Below are 20777 nucleotides of genomic sequence, written 5' to 3' on the forward strand. Positions count from 1 at the left end.
AACTCTACTACAAATTAGTCTGTTGTGAATTTCTGATACAAGTGGACGAATGACTCACACTGTGTGATCTCATCTTGTCACTGTTTTTCCACCCAGGCAACCTCTTTGAAATAATTCTTTGATATCTGCCACTTAAAGTTTAATCACAGCAGTGAGACCTTGGAAAGGAGTACATATGTGAACAAATGTTTCTCAATTCTGTGTATTCCTCATTTAGATTGCATTAATGATTATTGTTTGGGTACTGGGTCTTGGATATTAATCACCACTTGTGGCTGAAACTAGAAATGAGGTTGTTCAGTGGATAGTATGTACCACCACATTGTGTGGTTGAATTTGAGCTGGATTAGAGTTTCATTGTGTGTGTGTGTGTGTGTGTGCATGTGTGTGTGCCTGTATGGGTGGGTAAGGCAGATTCCAGTGTGTCTCACTGTAGGTACTGTTCAGTAGAGTAGGAAGGAAACTGAACCTTGCCTCCTCTGTATCAGGAATGGTCTTGAACTCTTAACTCAGGATGTGGACTAGAGATGAACCACAGATTCTGAGTCTCCTTATGAGCACATATGTATCTAAACATTTCCTATGAGTCTGCATGCCAATAGCAGCTATTTTCCTCGAGATAAGTCTTTTCCTCAAAAGCAGAAAAGTAATCCATACCAACAAAACAATCCAGGTTTTACAGTGCTTCCAGAAAAGTTCTTGATTTTATTTCCACCAAAACTTGAGACTGGAATTGTACCCTAACAGGAATGTTTGCCCCATGCTGGAGAAGTCAGCATCATCTAGTCCACCAGAAAAGATAGTTCCTGTTCTCTCCAACAGGCAGTAAATGTAGCTGGCCTGAAGCAAGGCCTTGTCATAAATCCTCTCAATCCAGGCAATAGCTAACTCCTCCAGAAATGTCAGAGTAACTCTAAACATCATTGGATACAATTATCATTTTCTCTTCTACGTAATAATAGTCGATGAGCTCCCTTCAAGGCAGAAATGATCTAGTCCACAGTATTTATTTTTCAAAAAGTGCAGAGTTCTCTTACCCTTCAGGAAACTGCTGAGGTCCATAACTTTGAGACTCTAACACACTGGAAATTTCGTAAGGTACTAGGTTGAAGATCACATTACTTTGTGGTGCAAAATATTTTCTTGAAGACACATCAAAATAAAGCTGATGGAGCTAAATTTATCATGATTGAATACAACATATAAAGGAGGGTGGAAGAAAAAAGCTGTTTTATTCACAACATATTGTCAATTCACACAATTTTCTAGATTCTCTCCATTATATAAACCTTCCAAGATATAAATTCATTGTTAGAAATATGACAGTAAATAAGGATGGCAGATTTTCCAGTAATGGGCTTAATTATAAAGACTGGGATGGCAGTCTGGATAGCTTTGTTAGCTACCGGATTCTCTGCTATTAGCTTCCCATCAAACTGTATATGCTCCCAAGTCTTGATTAACAGACTTGTAGAATTTTAGATTCAGAAAGGATATTCAATAAAACAAAAAGGTTGATGTTTCATGCTATCACTGTGATTGTCATGTATAATGCTTTGTCAATCACACCTAAAATGAAATTACTTTCCCCACCTCACATGGCAGTTTCTTGTCAGAATAGTAACTAGACCGCATTCTTCTATTGGCCTTAAAATGAATCACATAGATTACTGCCCACTTGCAAATTGACATGGATAATTATTCCTCAACGTATAACCTACAAAACAATTTCACTTAATCCTTAAAACCTTCTTAAGAGATAGATATTATTATTCACATTTTATAGACAAAGATATTGAGACTGGCTAGGTTTAGTAGTCCTAAAATCACAGTCAGAATTTCAGCCCAGGTATGTTTGACAGCCAAGGCTATGCACTTTTCCACACTACAACATATTTAAACTAGCCTCATTGGAAAATCTTGGTTTACAAATACCAATAATTTTCTAATGAGTTTACACTTTTGTGGGTCTTTCTTTTTTGCTCAGAAAAATTAATCTATTTGCTTGGAATAATAAATCTGGCATTTCCCTATTCTCTACGAATTTCTGAAAATAAATTGTATATAATCTTACTTAACCCTTAAAATAATTGATTATATTTTTGGTGGCCACCTGGCCAACTCTGCAGGCATTGAGGATACGGTTATGGAAAGGGTATAATCACACATTCGTTTTCTAATGTCACATGTCAACAATTAATTTATGTGCATATAATTATTATTTTTCATTAGAATAAAAATATGGCTGTTATATTTATAGATACAGAAAAGAATCTTACAGATTCGTATGTTAGTACGCACATGTATTCATTAGTTCATTCATTCAATACTTAAAGAGCATCTACTATATGCATTCATTAAAGGATAGAGCAAGAAATAGACATTCTTCCCATGTTCTGCAATCTTCTTCCTAACACAAACACGGCAAACAGTTTGGAAAATTTGTGGAAAAAAAAAAAGAAATAGACATTCTTGTCTCACTGAATTACATTGTAATGGGAAAAACTTACTGTAAACAAGTAAATGCATTACATGCATGTGCATATATAATTTCTATAGACACATATATGAAGAGTGTGTATGTATTTATGTGTATGCATATAATTTCAGTGAGCAGAAAGTGCTATGAGGAAACATAAAGGAAGGTAATAAAAAAGGTAAATGCTATTTTAGATATTGCAGAACCAGAATACAAATACAATGTTGAAGAATACCAGTGCAATAGCTAATCATTGGCTATCTGAAGGTAAAACTGTTCTTTCCTCTTCCAAGTACAAGGCAGTAAAATATTTTAGTTTATTAAAGGTGGACCAATGACAAAATAATACCCTTTTCAAAAACGGTAACTTAGGTTTTCACAAGAATGCAGAACTTTAGGTTTTATATTTGTGAATTTAATGTTGGAGAACCTGAGTAAAGATTCTAAACCTATCTGCGAAACAATTATACCTAGGAGCTAAAATATCTCTGCTGTACCATTTTATTTCATCAGCTTACATGAGAAAACAATTTTATGAAGATACTAAGCATTATTATGCAATTAAGATCGGTTGTGAAACCAGTTTCAATCTATTTTTTTCCTGGCCTTATTTCCCTGTTTGTGATAAAGTTCATAGACATTAGGTCTAGAGTATTAAATTTTAATGCTGAAACTCCATCTTTGAAATAAAAAGTGAGTAGCATTGGCAAAACCAAGCAAAACAAAGGATTCTTCAGACATTTAAGAAAAACAAAGAAAGAAACAGACAAAAAAGCCTATTGTGGAGAATTTCTCTTCTAAGGAAAAAAACCCACAGATTAATCCTTTACATTAAACTTTTAATTTAATCTTTACTTTTTATGTATTTTAATAAGTTTAGTTTTAGGAGATTGGATATGATGTTATTAAATTATTTTTCTTCTTGGAAATATTGTATTTTGATGAACAGAAAAAAGAAGAAACATATTCTTGGAGAAAGTTTAAGAATACAGAAAACCTTGATGATTTAAAAATTTGGCTTTGAGGTTTACCTAAGTTTATCTTCAAGGGTACAGTGTCTAATGCCTTGAATGTACCATCTATTGCATGAAACACCACCTTAAATCAGAGTAAAAGAACATGTAAAAAATATCAAAGCAGAAGAGCTCTTTGTTTTGATCAACATCAGTGAAAATTAGATAATTCTTTTCACATTCTACCCAAATTCAGAAAAAATGAAACCTCCACTCATACAATGCCAAGAGAGCTGAGACTAGTCCAGAATTTGGGACTTGGTCAATCTCACATTCAAATCCAACAGACAGAATCCTGCTAGTTTATGAGCGCCGACAGTACCCCTGCTCGAGGTGATAAGGCTGCAGGCACTGTACACACTTAGCCACTGGCATCAGAATAAACACTGACAACTTGACAGTTCATCAGTTGGAAAGCCATTCACTCTTTTTGATACATGGAGATACTGGGACTACAACCTTGATTTTAGACACATCTAAGTGAATCTATGCTGTAATTATTTTCATGGTAATGTTTTTCCTTGATAGTATCTCTGAAGACATTGTATATGTGTTAATGTCTGTAAGAAAGAACTGTCCCTTTTATAAATGGAGCTAGCAATCCACAAACTTATTCACAGTACTCTTAAAATTACTTAAGAGGCAGATTTGGGGGGCACCTGGGTGGCACAGTGGTTGGGCGTCTGCCTTCGGCTCAGGGCGTGATCCCGGCATTACGGGATCAAGCCCCACATCAGGCTCCTCCGCTATGAGCCTGCTTCTTCCTCTCCCACACCCCCTGCTTGTGTTCCCTCCCTCGCTGGCTGTCTCTATCTCTGTCGAATAAATAAAAAAAAAATCTTAAAAAAAAAAAAAAGAGGCAGATTTGGAATTTTAGAACTTCAGTTATTAGTTAAAATTATAGTTTGGTAGAAAAGCATGCATGTTATAATGACAAATAAGAAGTTAAAATAATACATAATTTTTTAACAATAATGTAACAGGTACTGTAAACATTATGGTCCCTTTAACATAAAATCTACCTAATGCCAGTGCACTGGAATGTTTCTATCCAATCTGGGAGTTAGAGCAAAGAAACATAATTACAGGAGTGTTCTAATATTACTTAAGAATAAAGTAGACATAATTTGAAGTATATGATTCATTGTCAATTGAATGGCATAGATGGCACATTATATGGACTGAATTCAGAGCAGGGTTAAGCAACTACATTGATCTTGGAACTATACTGATCTTGGAAGGCTAAATGAAGCCCACTTCTGACACCCTTACAACCATGACTTTTTGAGCATCTGGAACCCATACAACCCTTTGAATCATGAATTTAGATGTCTTTGTCCTCAAACACAACTTCCTGGCTCTGAAGGTCTTTCATTTAATGCAAATCAAAAATAGGCTCTTCAGACTTACTGAGCGCTCTATTCTCTCAAGCCACACTTTCTGCCTGTTGTTGAGATTCCTCCTGTCTTCACTACCATACATGTCCAAGCTAGATTTTATGATTTGCCACTTCAGCCATTACCCAGTCAATATAATATCTTTACTCTAACCGCCTCATTTTAAAGCTATCAAAAACAAAAGCAAAACAAAAGCAATTTGATGAAATCTCAATCTTACATTAATTCAAATGCATACTGTCCACGAAATGCTGTTGGACAAAAATATATAACCACATAGATTAATGCTGCAATGAAGTTTGAAACCCCCAAGAACCTACACCACCTGACAATTCTTCCATGTTTCCTAACGAGCCCTCACTTCTGTCTGCTACAGCAGCTATTTCAAAACTTACTCTCCTTTAAACATTCAACCTCATTATCTCTAATGCTTCCTGCTACATTTTCCCTCTTAGCATATAATCTCACTTTTCCAAGAAAAGTTAATATATGTCTTAAGAACAGCCTTAACTCTTTGATACCACCTATGAAGCCTTGGTTGCATTCACACCATTCTTTCCTCACTCCCTCCCTCCATAATTCTGGAATGTGATGTCCTCCATGCCTCAGATGAAAGCACTCCATCCAAATGGATCCAAACCCCTTTCTTTCTCCCATACTTCTATCAATAATCACCTTTCTTTCCTTTATCTTCTTTCTCTTCCTCTCTACTGGCTCAATCTGAACATTCAAACATACTCAAATTTCTTACATTCTGAAAGCTTGCCCCTGAATTTCATGAAGCCACTTAATGGTGTTAATACAATATCTATCCTTATGCTTATTTCTTTTACTCGTAAACTTCTTTTTTACTTTCTGATTTGTTGGTTTTTCAACATATGGCCTTATGACTCCATTGAGATTTCCTTCATAAGTGACAATTAATTGCAACATTTTTTGAGGTACCTGGCAAGTTCTGGATGTGTCACATCACTAACTCATTTAGGTTGTACCTACTTATGAGTCTAATGACACCCTTGAGGACACTTGTTTTAAGTAACACAAAAATTTGAATAGCTTGACATTAGCAGCCTTTCTAACCCATTTGCCCTGTTGCCTCTTCTTAGTTACTAATGAACCCTGAGTTTCTAATTTCAATGGACTCTCTTTAGCCTTTATACTACTGCTTTTCCGCTACATTGCTGACCACCCCTTACTTCTTGAAACAAAATCTTTCTTCTTAGCTGCTTTTATAATAGGACCACTATAATTATCATCCTTGTGCATACATACCTAATTATTAAATTGGGATAAGTATTTTTGTAAAACAAGGGATAGGCTTTAGGAAAATTAATCATAGCTCTACCTTAGACAGTTTATACAAAAGATATTGGAAGAAGGGCACCTGGGTGGCTCATTCAGTTAAGCATTTGCCTTCATTTTGGGTCATGATCCTGTGGTCCTAGTGAGATTGAGCCCTACATGTCATGAATCTCATCGGGCTTCCTGTTCATTGGGGAGTCTGCTTCTCCCCCTGCCTGCCCCCACATGTGGTTTTTCGCAAAATAAATAAATAAAATCTTAAAAATAGATATTGGAAGAAAGAAGAAACTTGGTGCAAAACGATTACAGCTAAACTTGGTGGTAATTATTGGGATTAGAGTGGAAAGAAGAAACATAAGGGAAATAAGTAATACCTGCATGAAGAGCTTTTATTTGTATTTGTATAAGCTCTATCTGCAAAAGAAATCATTTCTCTCTATATACCTTAATATGTGCAGAAGTATTTTTTTTCTTTTTTCAAGATAAGGAATGTTATATACTAATCCTGATTTCACAATTTTAATAAGGCTAGAAAAGGTTTTCTGGTATTTGACAAGTAATTAAGTAACAAAAACTCCAAAGAAAGATACATTACTTTTTGCTATAAAGCCATGAGTATTTTCATTTTTTGAATCTTCAGTTATATTTATACCAAAATTACTTTATGATTCTATTTAATTATGTTATACATTTTGATTCCATCTAACTCTAGATAAATGTAGCTAGTTCTTATTACTAAATAGGTATGATTGAAGGAAGACTTTTCCCCAACAGTTTTGACAACACTGAAGCCAGAGCTAGTGCAATGATATTGTCAATATGCTGAAAAAAATAAAACTAGTAATTTAAATTTCTGTGTCTAGGGGAAATACACTTAAAGAAGATGAAATAAAGACATGTTCAAATAAACAAAACCGCAGAAATTTCACCACAAGAAAACCACCAACAAAGGAAATTTTAAAAGTTACACCTCAGGCAGAAGAAAAGCAATTGGAGATACAGATACAGGAAAGAGAGTAAAGCACAGAAAGTGGAAAATATATGGACAGGTGTAAATAAATATTACTGCACAAAATGGTAATGGAATAAAAAGATAACATTAAAAACATGACAGATAACCTACAATTTGAGCCATAAATACATTGACTAAATGGAATTAAAATGTTCTAAGTATGTTTGTTATTTGAAAGGAGGACAAAGATATCGATTACATGTTGATAAATTAAGTATGTTGTAAATTCTAGCAGAACTATTAAACAAGTAGAAACAGAATACATAATTTCTAAATTAGTAGAGAATAAAAGAGGAAAGTAAATATATATGTACGTAAATATGAAAGTAAATATATATATACACATGCACTATCCAAAAGAAAGTAAGAAAACAGAATAAAGGTACCTAGAACAGGCAAGACAAATAGAATGTACAAAAAGGTAGAATGTACAAAACAGTAGACTTAAATGTAAAGGTATTAGTGAGTACATTTCATATAAATACATGAAATGCTTTGGTTTTTAGGAATGAAAGCCAAATTAGTGTTGAATAATTAATTATTTACTTTTAATAAGAGTTATGTGCAGAACAAAAGGATGTAAAAAAGTTGAAAGTAAAAGGACAGTAAAAATAAATGCCATCCAAATAGTAATTGGAAGAAAGTTTGTTTAGCTCTATTAATAGCAGACAAGATTTTTTTTTAGGGAAGAAAGCATTATTAGAAGTCTTTAAAATAATAATTTTTAAAGTGTTAATTACCAAGAAAACCATTCAAAACTGAAAATAAGTTCAGATCTTGAAATGTTTCAGATATTTAAAAAAATACTAGCAGTTTTATGCCAATACGTAGAGAAAAAAATAAAAAGATCATAAAAATAAAACTTTTTGAGTTGACAAGAATTAGAAAACATGACTTTTTAAAAATTTATCATGTAAAGTAGAATTAGTCATTAAAAAAAAATCCCACAAAGAAAATTCTAGGCCCAGCTGGCTTCATTGGGTGACCTATCAAACACTCAAAGAAGAAATTCTTCCAATATTATATAACTCATAGAGAATAGAAAAAGAGAAAATCCTCTCCACCCCATTTTATGAGGGCAATATAACCTTAGTATCAAAATCCATGTGTTACATCACATCAATAAGAGAAAGGATAAAAACTCTATGATCATTTCAATGCAGAAAAAGCATTTGACAAAGTATGCTATCTATGTATGATAAAAACTGTCAATAAAGTAGATTTAGAGGGAACATACCTCAACATAATAAAGGCCACATATGGAAAACCCACAGCTAATACTAAAACTGAGAGCTTTTCCTCTATAGTCAGGAATAAGACAAGCATAAGCACTCTCACCACTGTTATTTAACATAGTACTGGAAGTCCTAGCCACAGCAATCAGACAACAAAAGGAAATAAAAGTCATCCAAATCAGCAAGGAAGTAGTACAACATTAACTATTTGCAGATGACATGATACTCTATATAGAAACTCAAAAGATTCCACTAAAAAAACTGCTAGAACAGATACATGAATTCAGTAAAATCTCAAGATACAAAATCAATGTATAGAGATCTGTTACATTTCTATACACCAATAATGAAGCAGCAGAAAGAGAAATTCGGGAATCAATCCCATTTACAATTGCACCAAAACCAGTAAGATACCCAGGAATAAACCTAACCGAAGAGGTAAAAGACCTGTACTCTGAAAACTATAAAACACTGGTGAAAGAAATTGAAGATGACACAAAGTAATGGAAAAACATTTCACGCTCATGGGTTGGAAGAATAAATATTGTCAACATGCTACACTACCCAAAGCAATCTACACATTTAAAGCAATCCCTATCAAAATACCAACAGCATTTTTCACAGAGCTAGAACAAAGAATCCTAAAATTTGTATGGAATCACAAAAGACCATGAATAGTCAAAGCAATCTTGAAAAAGAAAAGCAAAACTGGATGCACTGCATTTCCAGACTTTAAGTTATATTACAAAGCTGTAATGATCAAAACAGTATGGTATTGGCACAAAATAGACATATAGATCAATGAAACAGAAAAGAAAACTCAGAAATGAGCACACAACTATTGCTCAATTAATCTTCAACTGTGCAGGAAACAATACCTAATGGGAAAAAGACAGTCTCTTCAACAAACGATGTGGAGAAAACCAGACAGCAACATGAAAAAAAATGAAACTGGATCACTTTCTCACACCATACACAAAAATAAATTCAAAATGGATTAAAGACTTAAATGTGAGACTTGAAACCATAAAAATCTGAGAAGAGAACATAGGCAGTAACCTCTTTGACACTGGCTGTAGCAACTTTTTCTATTTATGCCTCCTTAGGCAAGGGAAATAAAAGCAAAAATAAATTATTGGGACTTCATCAAAGTAAAAATCTCCTGCACAGTGAAGGAAACAATCAAGAAAGCAAAAAGGTCAACTTATTAATTGGGAGAAGATATTTGCAAATGATATAGCTGATAAAGGGTTGGTATCCAAAATATACAAAGAACTAATAAACCTCAACACCCCACAAATGAATAATCCAATTAAAACATGGGCAGAAGACAAGAGTAGACATTTTCCCAAAGATGTACAAATGGCCAACACACACATGAAAAGATGGTCAACATCTCATCATCAAAACTACAATGAGATATCACCTCACACCTGTGAGAATGGCTAAAATCAACAACACAAGAAACAACAGGTGCTGGTGAAGATGTGGAGAAAGGGAAACCCTCCCACACTGTTGATGGGAATGAAAACTGGTACAGCCGCTCTAGAAAACAGTATGGAGACTCCTCAAGAAGTTAAAAATAGAACTATCTTATGATCCAGCAATTGTACAACAAGGTATTTACGCAAAGGATACAAAAATACTAATTTGAAGGGGCACATGCACCCTGATGTTTTTAGCATCATTTTCCACAACAGCCAAATTATGGAAAGAGCCCAAATATACATTGACTGATGAATGGATAAAGAAGATGTGGTTCATATATACAATGGAATATTACTCAACCATCAAAAAGAATGAAATCTTGCCATTTGCAGTGAAATGGATGGAGCTAGAGAGTATTATGCTAAGCAAAATAAGTCAGTCAGAGAATGACAAATACCATGATTTCATTCATATGTGGAATTTAAGAAATGAAACAGATGAACATGGGGTGAAAGAGGCAAACTATAAAACAGGGTGTTAATTATAGAGAACAAACTGAGGGTTGCTGGAGGGGAGGTGGGGGAATGGGATAAATGGGTGATGGGTATTAAGGAGGGCACTTGTGATGAGTACTGGGTGTTATACGTAAGTGATGAATCACTAAATTCTACTCCTGAAACCAATATTACACCATATGTTAACTAGAATTTCAATAAAAACTTGAAACAAACAGGGGCGCCTGGGTAGCTCAGTTGTTAAGCATCTGACTTCGGCTCAGGTCATGATCCCAGCGTCCTGGGTTTGAGCCCCACATTGGGCTCCCTGCTCAGTAGGAAGTCTGCTTCTCCCTCTCCCTCTCCCCCTGCTTGTGTTCCCTCTCTCGCTGTGTCTCTCTCCGTCAAATAAATAAAATCTTTAAAAAATAAATAAAAACTTGAAACAAAGAATTACTAACATATGCCATATAGATGATAGATTAATTACACTATTGTTCAATGCAAGGGGTGATCAAAGAAAGAAATTCCAAATCCATTTGAGGTGTACCTTTATAAAGGTTAGTCATCAGGAGGGATGGATTTAGCAACTGAAAGCTGACCTCCAGCTGTCAGTGGAAAAGTAGAAGTCCTTTGTTGGTAGAGTGCATTGGTAGAGAATGATGGCACTGGTGTTGATAGGCAAGAGGATTTTTTTTTTTTTTTTTGGCTAGGTGCTGGGAAAAAGAGTCCTCTTTACCACAGCAGAAGTTACTTACCCCAGGGTCTTCAGAGAGCTATTTTTCCCAAGTTTTTATTTAAATTTGAGTTAATTTACAGTATAATATTGGTATCAGGTGTAGAATTTAGTGATTAATCACTATATATAACTCCTAGGATCAATTATAAAAACAAAAGACAACCCAAAGGAACATGTCCAAAGAATTAGAATGAGCAATTAATTCCAAAAGAAGTCTGAAGTGCCAAAAAGTGCAAGAAAATATGCAGAGCCTTTTTATAATCAGGGAAATGAAATTGAAACCATGAAGATATATCATTATATACCCAATAACTTAATAAAAATTTTGAAGTCTAATGAAACAAAAATTTGGTGAGAACACAGGGCAATGAAAACTCATTGCATTGTTGGTGGTATGAAAATTAGTAAATCTCTATGAAAACGGGTTTGAGGCCATAGAGTAAAGTTTCAAGATATGCTTTCTTTTATTAAACAATCCTACTCCTGGATACTAAACCCACAGAAATATATTCACAAGTTTAAGAGTATATACCCAAGATACGCCCAAGAATGTTCATAACAGATTTGCTTAAAATGGTCTAAAAATGGAAACAGACCACAATGGATTGTCACACATTCATTTGGTAAAAACAATACACTAATAAATAGAAATAAATTGCAACTGCATGTAATAACAAGAACAAATAACACAAACAGAATGTTGAACATAAGCAGGAAGAAAGAATATGTGCAATTTTGAGTCCATTCATAAACTGAAATATTGGCAAAACTCAATTATGTTATTTAAGGATACACATAGTGATAAAATTATACTTAAAATGTAAAGAAATGAGTATCATAAAATTCAGACTAATGGTTACACTACTGAGAAAGGAGGCCAGCAATGCATCAGAGAAAAGTCTGTGGGGGTGGTGAGGATGCTTGATATGTTACATTTCTTGGCTGTAGTAGTAGTTGTTTCCTTTAAAATAATTCACTAAACTATCCTTGTGTTTTATGAAGTTTTTATATGTCTCCTTTGTTTTGCTATAAAACAGCAATTAAAAACACATTAAGGTAGTTTCCACTTCTCTCTAAAGTAAATTTACCAGGAAGTTTTTATAGTGGATTCGAATAACTCCTAACTTTGCCATTTCTAACTTTCTCTGCATCCTACTCTCAGCACTGCAGAGAAGCACCTATTGAAGAGGCTCTTATTCTCAATGCAGCCACCTCTATACAGTCAGAAATTTACAGCTGTGAGCTCTGGGTGTACACTCCATTATCTTGGGTTTTTCCTAACAAAAATATATAAACATGGCAAATCCAAACTATAGAAAAGTCATTTCTGCAGGGGTTTTTACTTTCTCCTTGAGAAAGTTAGTGAACCAGCAGTTCGTAAAATATCCTTTATTGGCACTCATATTCTTACATGTGATTTGTAGTACAGAATAAGAGCTCATTTCCTGCAAACCATTTTCTACTTATTACATGACACATAGAATTTGAACTACTGTTAACGTCACAGTTTAGAGTAGAATTTTCCTCTTTCTATATGAAATGTATCAAAGCTCTTATTCTGATTTGTGCCTGTTACAAGTTAAAACCCAAGCAGTTATGCATTGTATAAATATTAAATTCACTACTTTATACAAATTTTTACTATAATGAACGGAAGATGATGCCAGTTCCCTAGGAAACCATTAGATTACTTTTTTTCCTTTAAATTATTTTAAGGCGTAAATAGAATTTATTGGTTAATACTTCTGATAACTACTGAAGTTCATTTAAATGCCTAATTCTCCCTTCCCCATTCTCTTTTGAACTACAATATGAGCTTTAATGCATACTGTGGTCATATGACATGGAGAAAAATCAAACAAAACTATAGTTACTTTAGGAAAAAACACGTATCATGTATCTGGTCTTACCTTGCGAACACCTCGGCCAAGCTCTTCTCCATAGTTGGTTCCAAGAATTTCAAAGTGAACATTGGGATTTCCTCCATTCTCTCCAAATTCTAGTTCTCCAGTCAACCCACTGACTCCACCCTAAAGCAGAGAAAAAATATTGATGTAAGATTTCAGAAGAAGTAAAATAATAATAACAATAATAATGAGGAGAAGTGGGAGAGGAGAAGAAGGAGAAACAGAAATTCTAAAAATACTATTTCCACCAACAAAATAAATATTATATCAAGTGTGCAATTGTTAACAGGCTATTTTTTAAATAGGTGCCCTTAATAAATAGGAGAGCAATTGAAAGGTAACCTTGAGGATAACTTAATCCAATATCATCCACTTTACGAGCAATCGAGTTTATACTTGGAGAGTCAAATGACTACTGATATGACACTATGGTGGAGTTGAGACTAAATTGCAGGCTAGGATTTTTGCCGCCATATCTTGTGAAATGCAGAGTTCCATTAGTCAGAAAACAAGATACTTCTGGAGAGCATAAAATCTACTCTGGAGACAAGTTTTGACAATATTCTTTCTCTAGCACAATTCTATTCTAATTTTATCTAAAATTATATCTGGGAATCTTAAAAGCCATGGTTTCTAACTTATTGGAGATTTATTTTTTTCTTCTACTTTAAATATCTATTCCAATTTAAAAAAAAATTTAAAAGCTAAATTAGGCTTGAAATCTGTTTTTGCTCTTAAATAGTAATGCTGGCTGTTGAGATTCATTGGGAATTTCCAAACTTCATCTTTCATTCAATATGACAGATGTTTATTTCCCCAACAGATGGCAATGTAGGTCATACTTCTCTCTTTCTTGTTTACCACTCTTTTCTCTGTTTAGTTTCTCAGCCGTCACCTTATTTAGGGTTTTACAAATTAAAATCATTTTACAAATCACTTCTATACTAAAGCACTTTAACTTAGAATTTCAGCCCGATAATCACACTTACTTGGAAAAGTTATCTCTGTTTGTAAATTGCTTCATTGATCACCTCTATGATGTTGATACCCAATTATATTGCGTTTTGCCATATCCTCTAATTCAACTCCTAGTCTTTTTGGGCAGGTTTTATGCTGTTTGCTGTATCTTCTACTTCATCTGTGTCTTATAGCCCGTCATATGACTCCACGTTAATAACAGATATCCGATAAACCACTGTTCAATAATTAATTTCAATATTTATTTCATTTTTGCATTAGCAATAACCAACAAAACTGATCCTCCACCATTATTTCTCTTTTTTAAACTTTATTTTTTTAAAAGATTTTATTTATTTATTCGACAGAGATAGAGACAGCCAGCGAGAGAGGGAACAAGCAGGGGGAGTGGGAGAGGAAGAAGCAGGCTCATAGCGGAGGAGCCTGATGTGGGGCTTGATCCCAGAACGCTGGGATCACGCCCTGAGCCGAAGGCAGACGCTTAACGACTACGCTACCCAGGCGCCCCTCCACCATTATTTCTTAATAAGCCAGCTTCTCTTTTATTATCTGGTTTTATTAATAAAAATATGTTGAATTTGATATGTCTATGTTCTTCTCACACATGAGTTAGCAGTCAATAGCATGGATTTTGGAATCAGACTATTTTAATTTGATAAATGGAGTCAGAATCTACTTGCTGTTAAACCTGGCTAAGTCACTGAATTTCTCTATACCCCAATTTCTACATCTATTAAATAGCAAAATAATAGTGCCTACCCCAAAAAATTATTATGTATCTTATAATACCATACCCATAAAGAATAAAGAAGAGTGCTTGAAAAGTGATGAGAGCTTAATTACTATCATCATTATCACCATTATCTACATGATTTTTTTCATTCTTCAATTTCAAAGACTTTCTAGTTTTGCCAGAAATTGTAGACATACTCCTGGTCTTTTTCAACTAGTTTATTAGGGTTACAAAATTTCATTATATGCTTGAATATTTACACGGTTTTGAGAAATGTTTTTATAAATTTTGACTCAGTAGCATTTCATTGATTAGTATTTGGGGAAAAAAGTGTTAAAACAGCTGGTCTAAGATCCATTGACTTATTTTACTGTTGTGTGTGTTGTGGGAGGAGCGGGTAGGGGCCAGGAGGAGAAAAAAAGAAAGGAGGTAAGTAAGCCTAATGTCCTTGTCACCTAGAACTCCAGGTAGAGACCAGTAATATTTAATAGGAAGAAGAGTCCTTACCTATAAAAGCCCTTAGCAGGGTGTCCTCTGCTAAAGACTTATTGTAGTAAATAAACTCAGAATCTGTAGATTAATGGCTTATGGCTCCCTGGAAAATGTCCCGAAGCTTTGCACTCTCTAGAGTAAAAATTAAGACATTTCATAATGTAAATGTTCTCTGTTGTGTGAGGTAAACTGATTAAACCTTCCCTGGAGACAGAATGTGCATGTCCAACATGGAAAGAAAGGATTCAGAGAGCCATGCAGAATACCTACCATCTCCTCTGTGCCTCTTGATTTTCTGTATCTTTGATGTAGGGAAATGAACCCATTATTGCATGTCAGTTTGATCCTATATGTTCATTCGGTATTAACATCTCAAAGAATCCAATTGTCACTTTAGGATTTAAAGACTGGGGTAAGTACAGTGGATCTTATTATCATTAATATCTCTAAATGGCAAATACTGCAAGAGTCTGACTCACAAATATAGCTTATATTTCTATACCTAAGTTAAAAATATTGGCATACTAAAATGATCAGAGGTTTTCTTGTCTTCATTCATATGTCTACCCCAATAATATCTCCTAATTATATCAGAGCTTAAATTTCTGTCTTAGTACTTTATTTCTAGGGAAAAGAACAAAGATATTATATATCAATATGATTGCTACACTGCAAAAAATGCTATACTCCTGAAATTTTTAAACTTTTGAGCGCTAGATTGCTTGCCACTATATTATTATTATTCCCAGTCAATACTCATACGGCAGTTCCAGGCCAATGTTTTTATCCATAGCTTGTATCTGGTACTGAGAAACTTAGTCTACTTATACTGTATACAAGTTACAAAAAAAAAAAATAAATAAAATAAACCCCATAAATCAGGGGACATTCTCTTAGTTAACTGTGGCCTCCACTTACCTTGTTCACCTTTTTGACTCTGTAATTTGTCTTCTTTGTGTTATATTCTTAATGAGCTGTTAGCATGTGTAATCAGTAAAACCTTCCCTCATGAATATATAAGGGATGCTTGAGAAGTTGGTATTTCAAGCAAATAAACCCTTTCTCTGAAGCCCCTTGTTATCTGCCCCCAACTTAACCTCTCTGATTTGTGATTGCCTCAGACTCTTCCCATGCTTTTGAGCTTTTTTTTTTTTCTTTTTCTTTTTTCATCTATCCTCAGATCAACTTTGAAAACTGAGCCTTGATAAAAATATGTGCTGGCCAGGTGGTAATGAGCTGTCATTATCTTTGTACATCCACAGTTGCATTTTTTATCTCTTGGTGATGCAGCAGATTCTAAACAAAACAAGCTAATGGGACATTGATAGTATGAATAACACATACAAGTAATTTCTAAACATCCTTTAAATTGACAGTAAAAATTTCTGCCAGAGTAAACCTTTTTTAAAATACCAAGTAAAATTGGTCTTGATTTCATCCTACCTAATCTATATAGAAATACTAGTGGGTATCAAATATAGAATGGAGAAAGGAAGAAAAATGAAATGAGGAGAATCAAAGGTTGGGAATAATTTACCACTGGATAATCAGTTTCTCAAAAGGTAGAAGTTTGTTGTTCCCCTATAGATAGGATAAGTTGGGGGAAAAAAAGAAGAGAAAATATTTACTAAGAATTTATTTCTCTCTCTTATGACGCTAAAGGACTTTTCCCTATGCTTGAACTATACAGTAACTTAGAGATACTTTTGGAGAATCATATGGAACATTAAATATTTATGACACTTGTCTAATTTCCTTATACATACTTCTAGGTTCCTTGCAACTTGCAGACATGCTTGGTAACCAAGAGCACCCTGTTAAATAAACATGAGCCCAGAAAGGCAGAGAACACACTGAAAGATGCCAGACTCAGTTGTGTACCCTGGTGCCCTCATGTTTCATAAGTTAATTTCAGAGAGAAAAAACCCTGACAGAGGAAATATTACATTTTTACCCAGAAAAGAAATACAATGGTAGATAAATACTACATTATAAGATGAAGAAAACCACAAAAAATAAAAATGAAAAAACTTCATTTGTGTGAAATGTTTAGGAAAATTTGAAGCGGCCATATAACATTTATATGTGTATATATACACATACATATGTGCATACATGCATTTGCCTATACACATAGACATTAAAATATTCATTCATAATAGGTACTTGCAGCAAACTGAGAAGTAAATGGGGTATTGTTAGTATTTTGATCATGCTATCTACATCTTAGAGAAAAAGAAACTGAGGTCCAGATGACAAGTTATTTGAGGAACCTGAAATGAAATCTCCATTCTGTGCTTCATAATTCTTCCTCTAGACTATATAAACTGTGACCCAATATAATATATGTATATCATAGTGGATTGCTCAAAAATGTATGTTAAAATGAAATAAGTTAAAATTTATAACATTTTACCCGCTTCGCGATTCAAATGCCCTGAAGCTGGAGTATATGTTGACATGTCCACAGGAGTCCCTGTTCTAAGGGCATAGATAGCTTTTTAAAAGCTTTAATGGCAAAAAAGTTTATTTGCACACATCATTATAAAAATGCTGTGTTATATCCCAAGTCAGTGCTGTTACTGGTAAGTCAGATTATGTTTTCCTAAATTACCTTTCTCTCCTTCAGGTTTATAAATTCTAAATGGTACGTGGTGCCTTACACCAAAAGCAAACTAATACATTTCCATTCCTCTTAGTATACAAATTAAATAACAACAACAGGCCCCAACTTATTAATTTTTCTCCAAGCCTGAAGCCTAGAATCTTCTCTTCTCCCCTGCACATTTATGTTAAATCACCAAATCTTATTTTGATCACCTAAATATCTCTCAAAGACATCTACTCCTATCCATCCCCAGGACCAACACCATTGCCCTGGTTTCCTTTGAGCTGGAACATCAGCCTCTGAAGTGTCATTTTCTCATCCAGTCTGTCCTGGTCCAATGGCAATCACAGAACGAATGCTCCATTTGGTAGCCACTGAGTAATCCGATTTTGTCACACACACACACACACACACACACACACACACACACACCCCGCATTTAAAATACCTCAGTAGGTTAACCTTACCCTTTGAATAAAGTTGAGGAACTTGAACATGGTTTACAAAACTTTTCATGATGTTTCCTTGTCTACCTTATTTTAGCTAATAAGGAGCCAAGTCCCTATTCTACCTCTCTTCTAGCCACCCCAGTCTTATTTCACATACTTACATGTGCCAAGAACTCTTTCCTCCAAGCCTGAGAATATTCTGTTGAACTTGCATGAAGCATGCTTCCTTCCCCATTCCTGGAATACTCTTCCCTTTCTTTTCCTGGCGAGTAACTGCTCATCTTAAATGCTTTCACCTATCCGTCATTCTTATACCTAAGGAGGTCCTCCAGTCACATATTCCCAGAAGAGTTGGTGTTTCCCCTTTTGTAGAACTAACCACACTTGTAATTATTTTTGATATTTCTACTTTCCTTCCTTATTTTGTGATCTCACAGTACAGCATATGGTAGTACTCAGTAAATATTTTTGTTGAATGAACATATTACCATGTAAAACTTAGAGTAATTTCAATATTTTTGCCATTTCAAAGAATACTTCTTTATACATCAACATGCGTTAAGATCTCTTCTAGATAAGATAGGTAACGATACAAGAAAATGTATTGGTACTAAATGATTTGAGATACTGTCATAAATGCTGATATATTCTATTTTGCTACATTTAGTGTTGAAAATAATCACCATAAAGGATTTAGCAGAAATTGATCAACTAAGCCAATGCTGAAGTATTTGATTTAAGGATCTATCAAATCTTGATTGGCTTACTCATGCAGAATACACAGAAAATGTCAGTGTTTATATGTAATCACATATTTTGAATGTAGTATTTTTCTTATGTTTCTTTTAAATTAAACTAAAAGATACAAGCATTTTTTTTTTCTAAAACTCAGCTCTTATTCTGTCATATCCTTGCTCAAAAATTCTTTAGGGCCTTTCATTTACCTACAAAATAAATTCCTCAATCTCTTTCCAGTCTAGACTATTCTCTCCATGTATTTTATACACTATGGTAAATTAATCAATTGTCATTGTCCACGTGATTTATTCCAATAGATATGGAGCTGGAGTGGTCCTACAACCTGAAATGTCTCTTCTCAATAACTTTACCTATTTTTTTTAAAGATTTTATTTATTTATTTGACAGAGATAGAGACAGCCAGTGAGAGAGGGAACACAAGCAGGGGGAGTGGGAGAGGAAGAAGCAGGCTCATAGCAGAGGAGCCTGATGTGGGGCTCGATCCCATAACGCCGGGAAACGCCCTGAGCCGAAGGCAGATGCTTAACCGCTGTGCCACCCAGGCGCCCCTATAACTTTACCTATCTTAAACCTGTTAATTTTGAAGTTTCCATTAATATGCTATCAGTTTCATGCAAATTTTTCTAATGTGTTTTCTCTGTCTTGGGTCAGGTTCCCCGGGGAAATAGCCCTGAAATGGGGATTTGCTTGCATGCAGGAGGGTTACCTGAAGTGTTCTCAAGAAAAGCACCTGCAAGGGAGTGCAAGAAGAGGGTCTGGAAAGGGAGAGGTGAAACAGTGATGGAAATACAGCAATGGCTCAGGGGCTCAGGTGATGACGGCGACCAGTTCCTGGAGAGGAGTGAAGGAGTGAAACAACTGGAGTTAACCCAGTTGGAGGATAGGGACTCAGACCATTCTGTAATGACGGGTCACTGGGTGCATGCAATTCCAGGAAGGGAGTGGAACAGCTCCCCGCTGCGCAGGGCAGTTGCTAGACAGAGGCTCAGCTGTGTGCCTTCCTGGTAAAGAGCACCTCAGCTGAGAAATGGGGATCTTAGTGTGTACCACCACATGGTACTTTTTCTAAGATTCTACAGTGCTCTATTTTTACCCCTTTGGGGGCCTTTTGTTGTCTCTCACCTTAGAGTATAGCTTTTTGTATAATAATGCCAATATTCACTACGAGGCTCTAAATTCTTTTTTGGGTAATCACATAAAAGAGTTTGAATAATACATTTCACACTATAGGCATGTGATAAATATCTGTTAAGAGTGATAAATACATGAATGAACAGAGCGTATTCTTGGAAGCTGATTCAACATTAACAGTAAGAAAAAAATAGAAAATGATTGCCATTTAATTTTAGAACAAGTCTGTAAATAAAAATACTCTGCCCACATTGCCTGAATGTAATATTATTTCACAAGCTAAGAAAGACGATAGATCTGTATGGATTAAACTGATTCCTAAATGTCCCAGGGAAGTGGTTTTCAAACTGTGGTTCTAAGAACCAATTGTGGTGGAAGTCCATCTATGGAGACCCTCTCCCACTTTCTTCCAGAGCAGTTCAGCTTTTGTTTTTCTTATTATTTAGTTTAAAAGGCTTGAAATCTTTCTCTAGGGCATGTAACCTCAACAAATTTAAATTATACAACATGAAAACTCCTTACCAAAATATATACTACAATTAAATGTAGGTTCTCATAACACCCTAAAGAATGCATATGTGTGCTAATAAACTTTTTGCCACAAGAGCTTTTAAAAACGCA

General features: G+C 34.7%; 1 protein-coding gene across 1 annotated transcript in view; it reads right to left on the reverse strand.

Annotated features, from left to right (window-relative positions):
• GRID2 (glutamate ionotropic receptor delta type subunit 2) overlaps window positions 1–20777 on the reverse strand; it is a 1429995-nt gene that overhangs the window by 490161 nt on the left and 919057 nt on the right. Inside the window, exon 8 of the mRNA XM_034672012.1 lies at window positions 13010–13129. Within this exon, the coding sequence (XP_034527903.1) occupies window positions 13010–13129 (120 nt within the window). The remainder of the gene's footprint in view (window positions 1–13009; window positions 13130–20777) is intronic.

The sequence above is a fragment of the Ailuropoda melanoleuca genome, chromosome 11, assembly GCF_002007445.2.
Source record: "Ailuropoda melanoleuca isolate Jingjing chromosome 11, ASM200744v2, whole genome shotgun sequence".
Taxonomy (NCBI): Eukaryota; Metazoa; Chordata; class Mammalia; order Carnivora; family Ursidae; genus Ailuropoda; species Ailuropoda melanoleuca.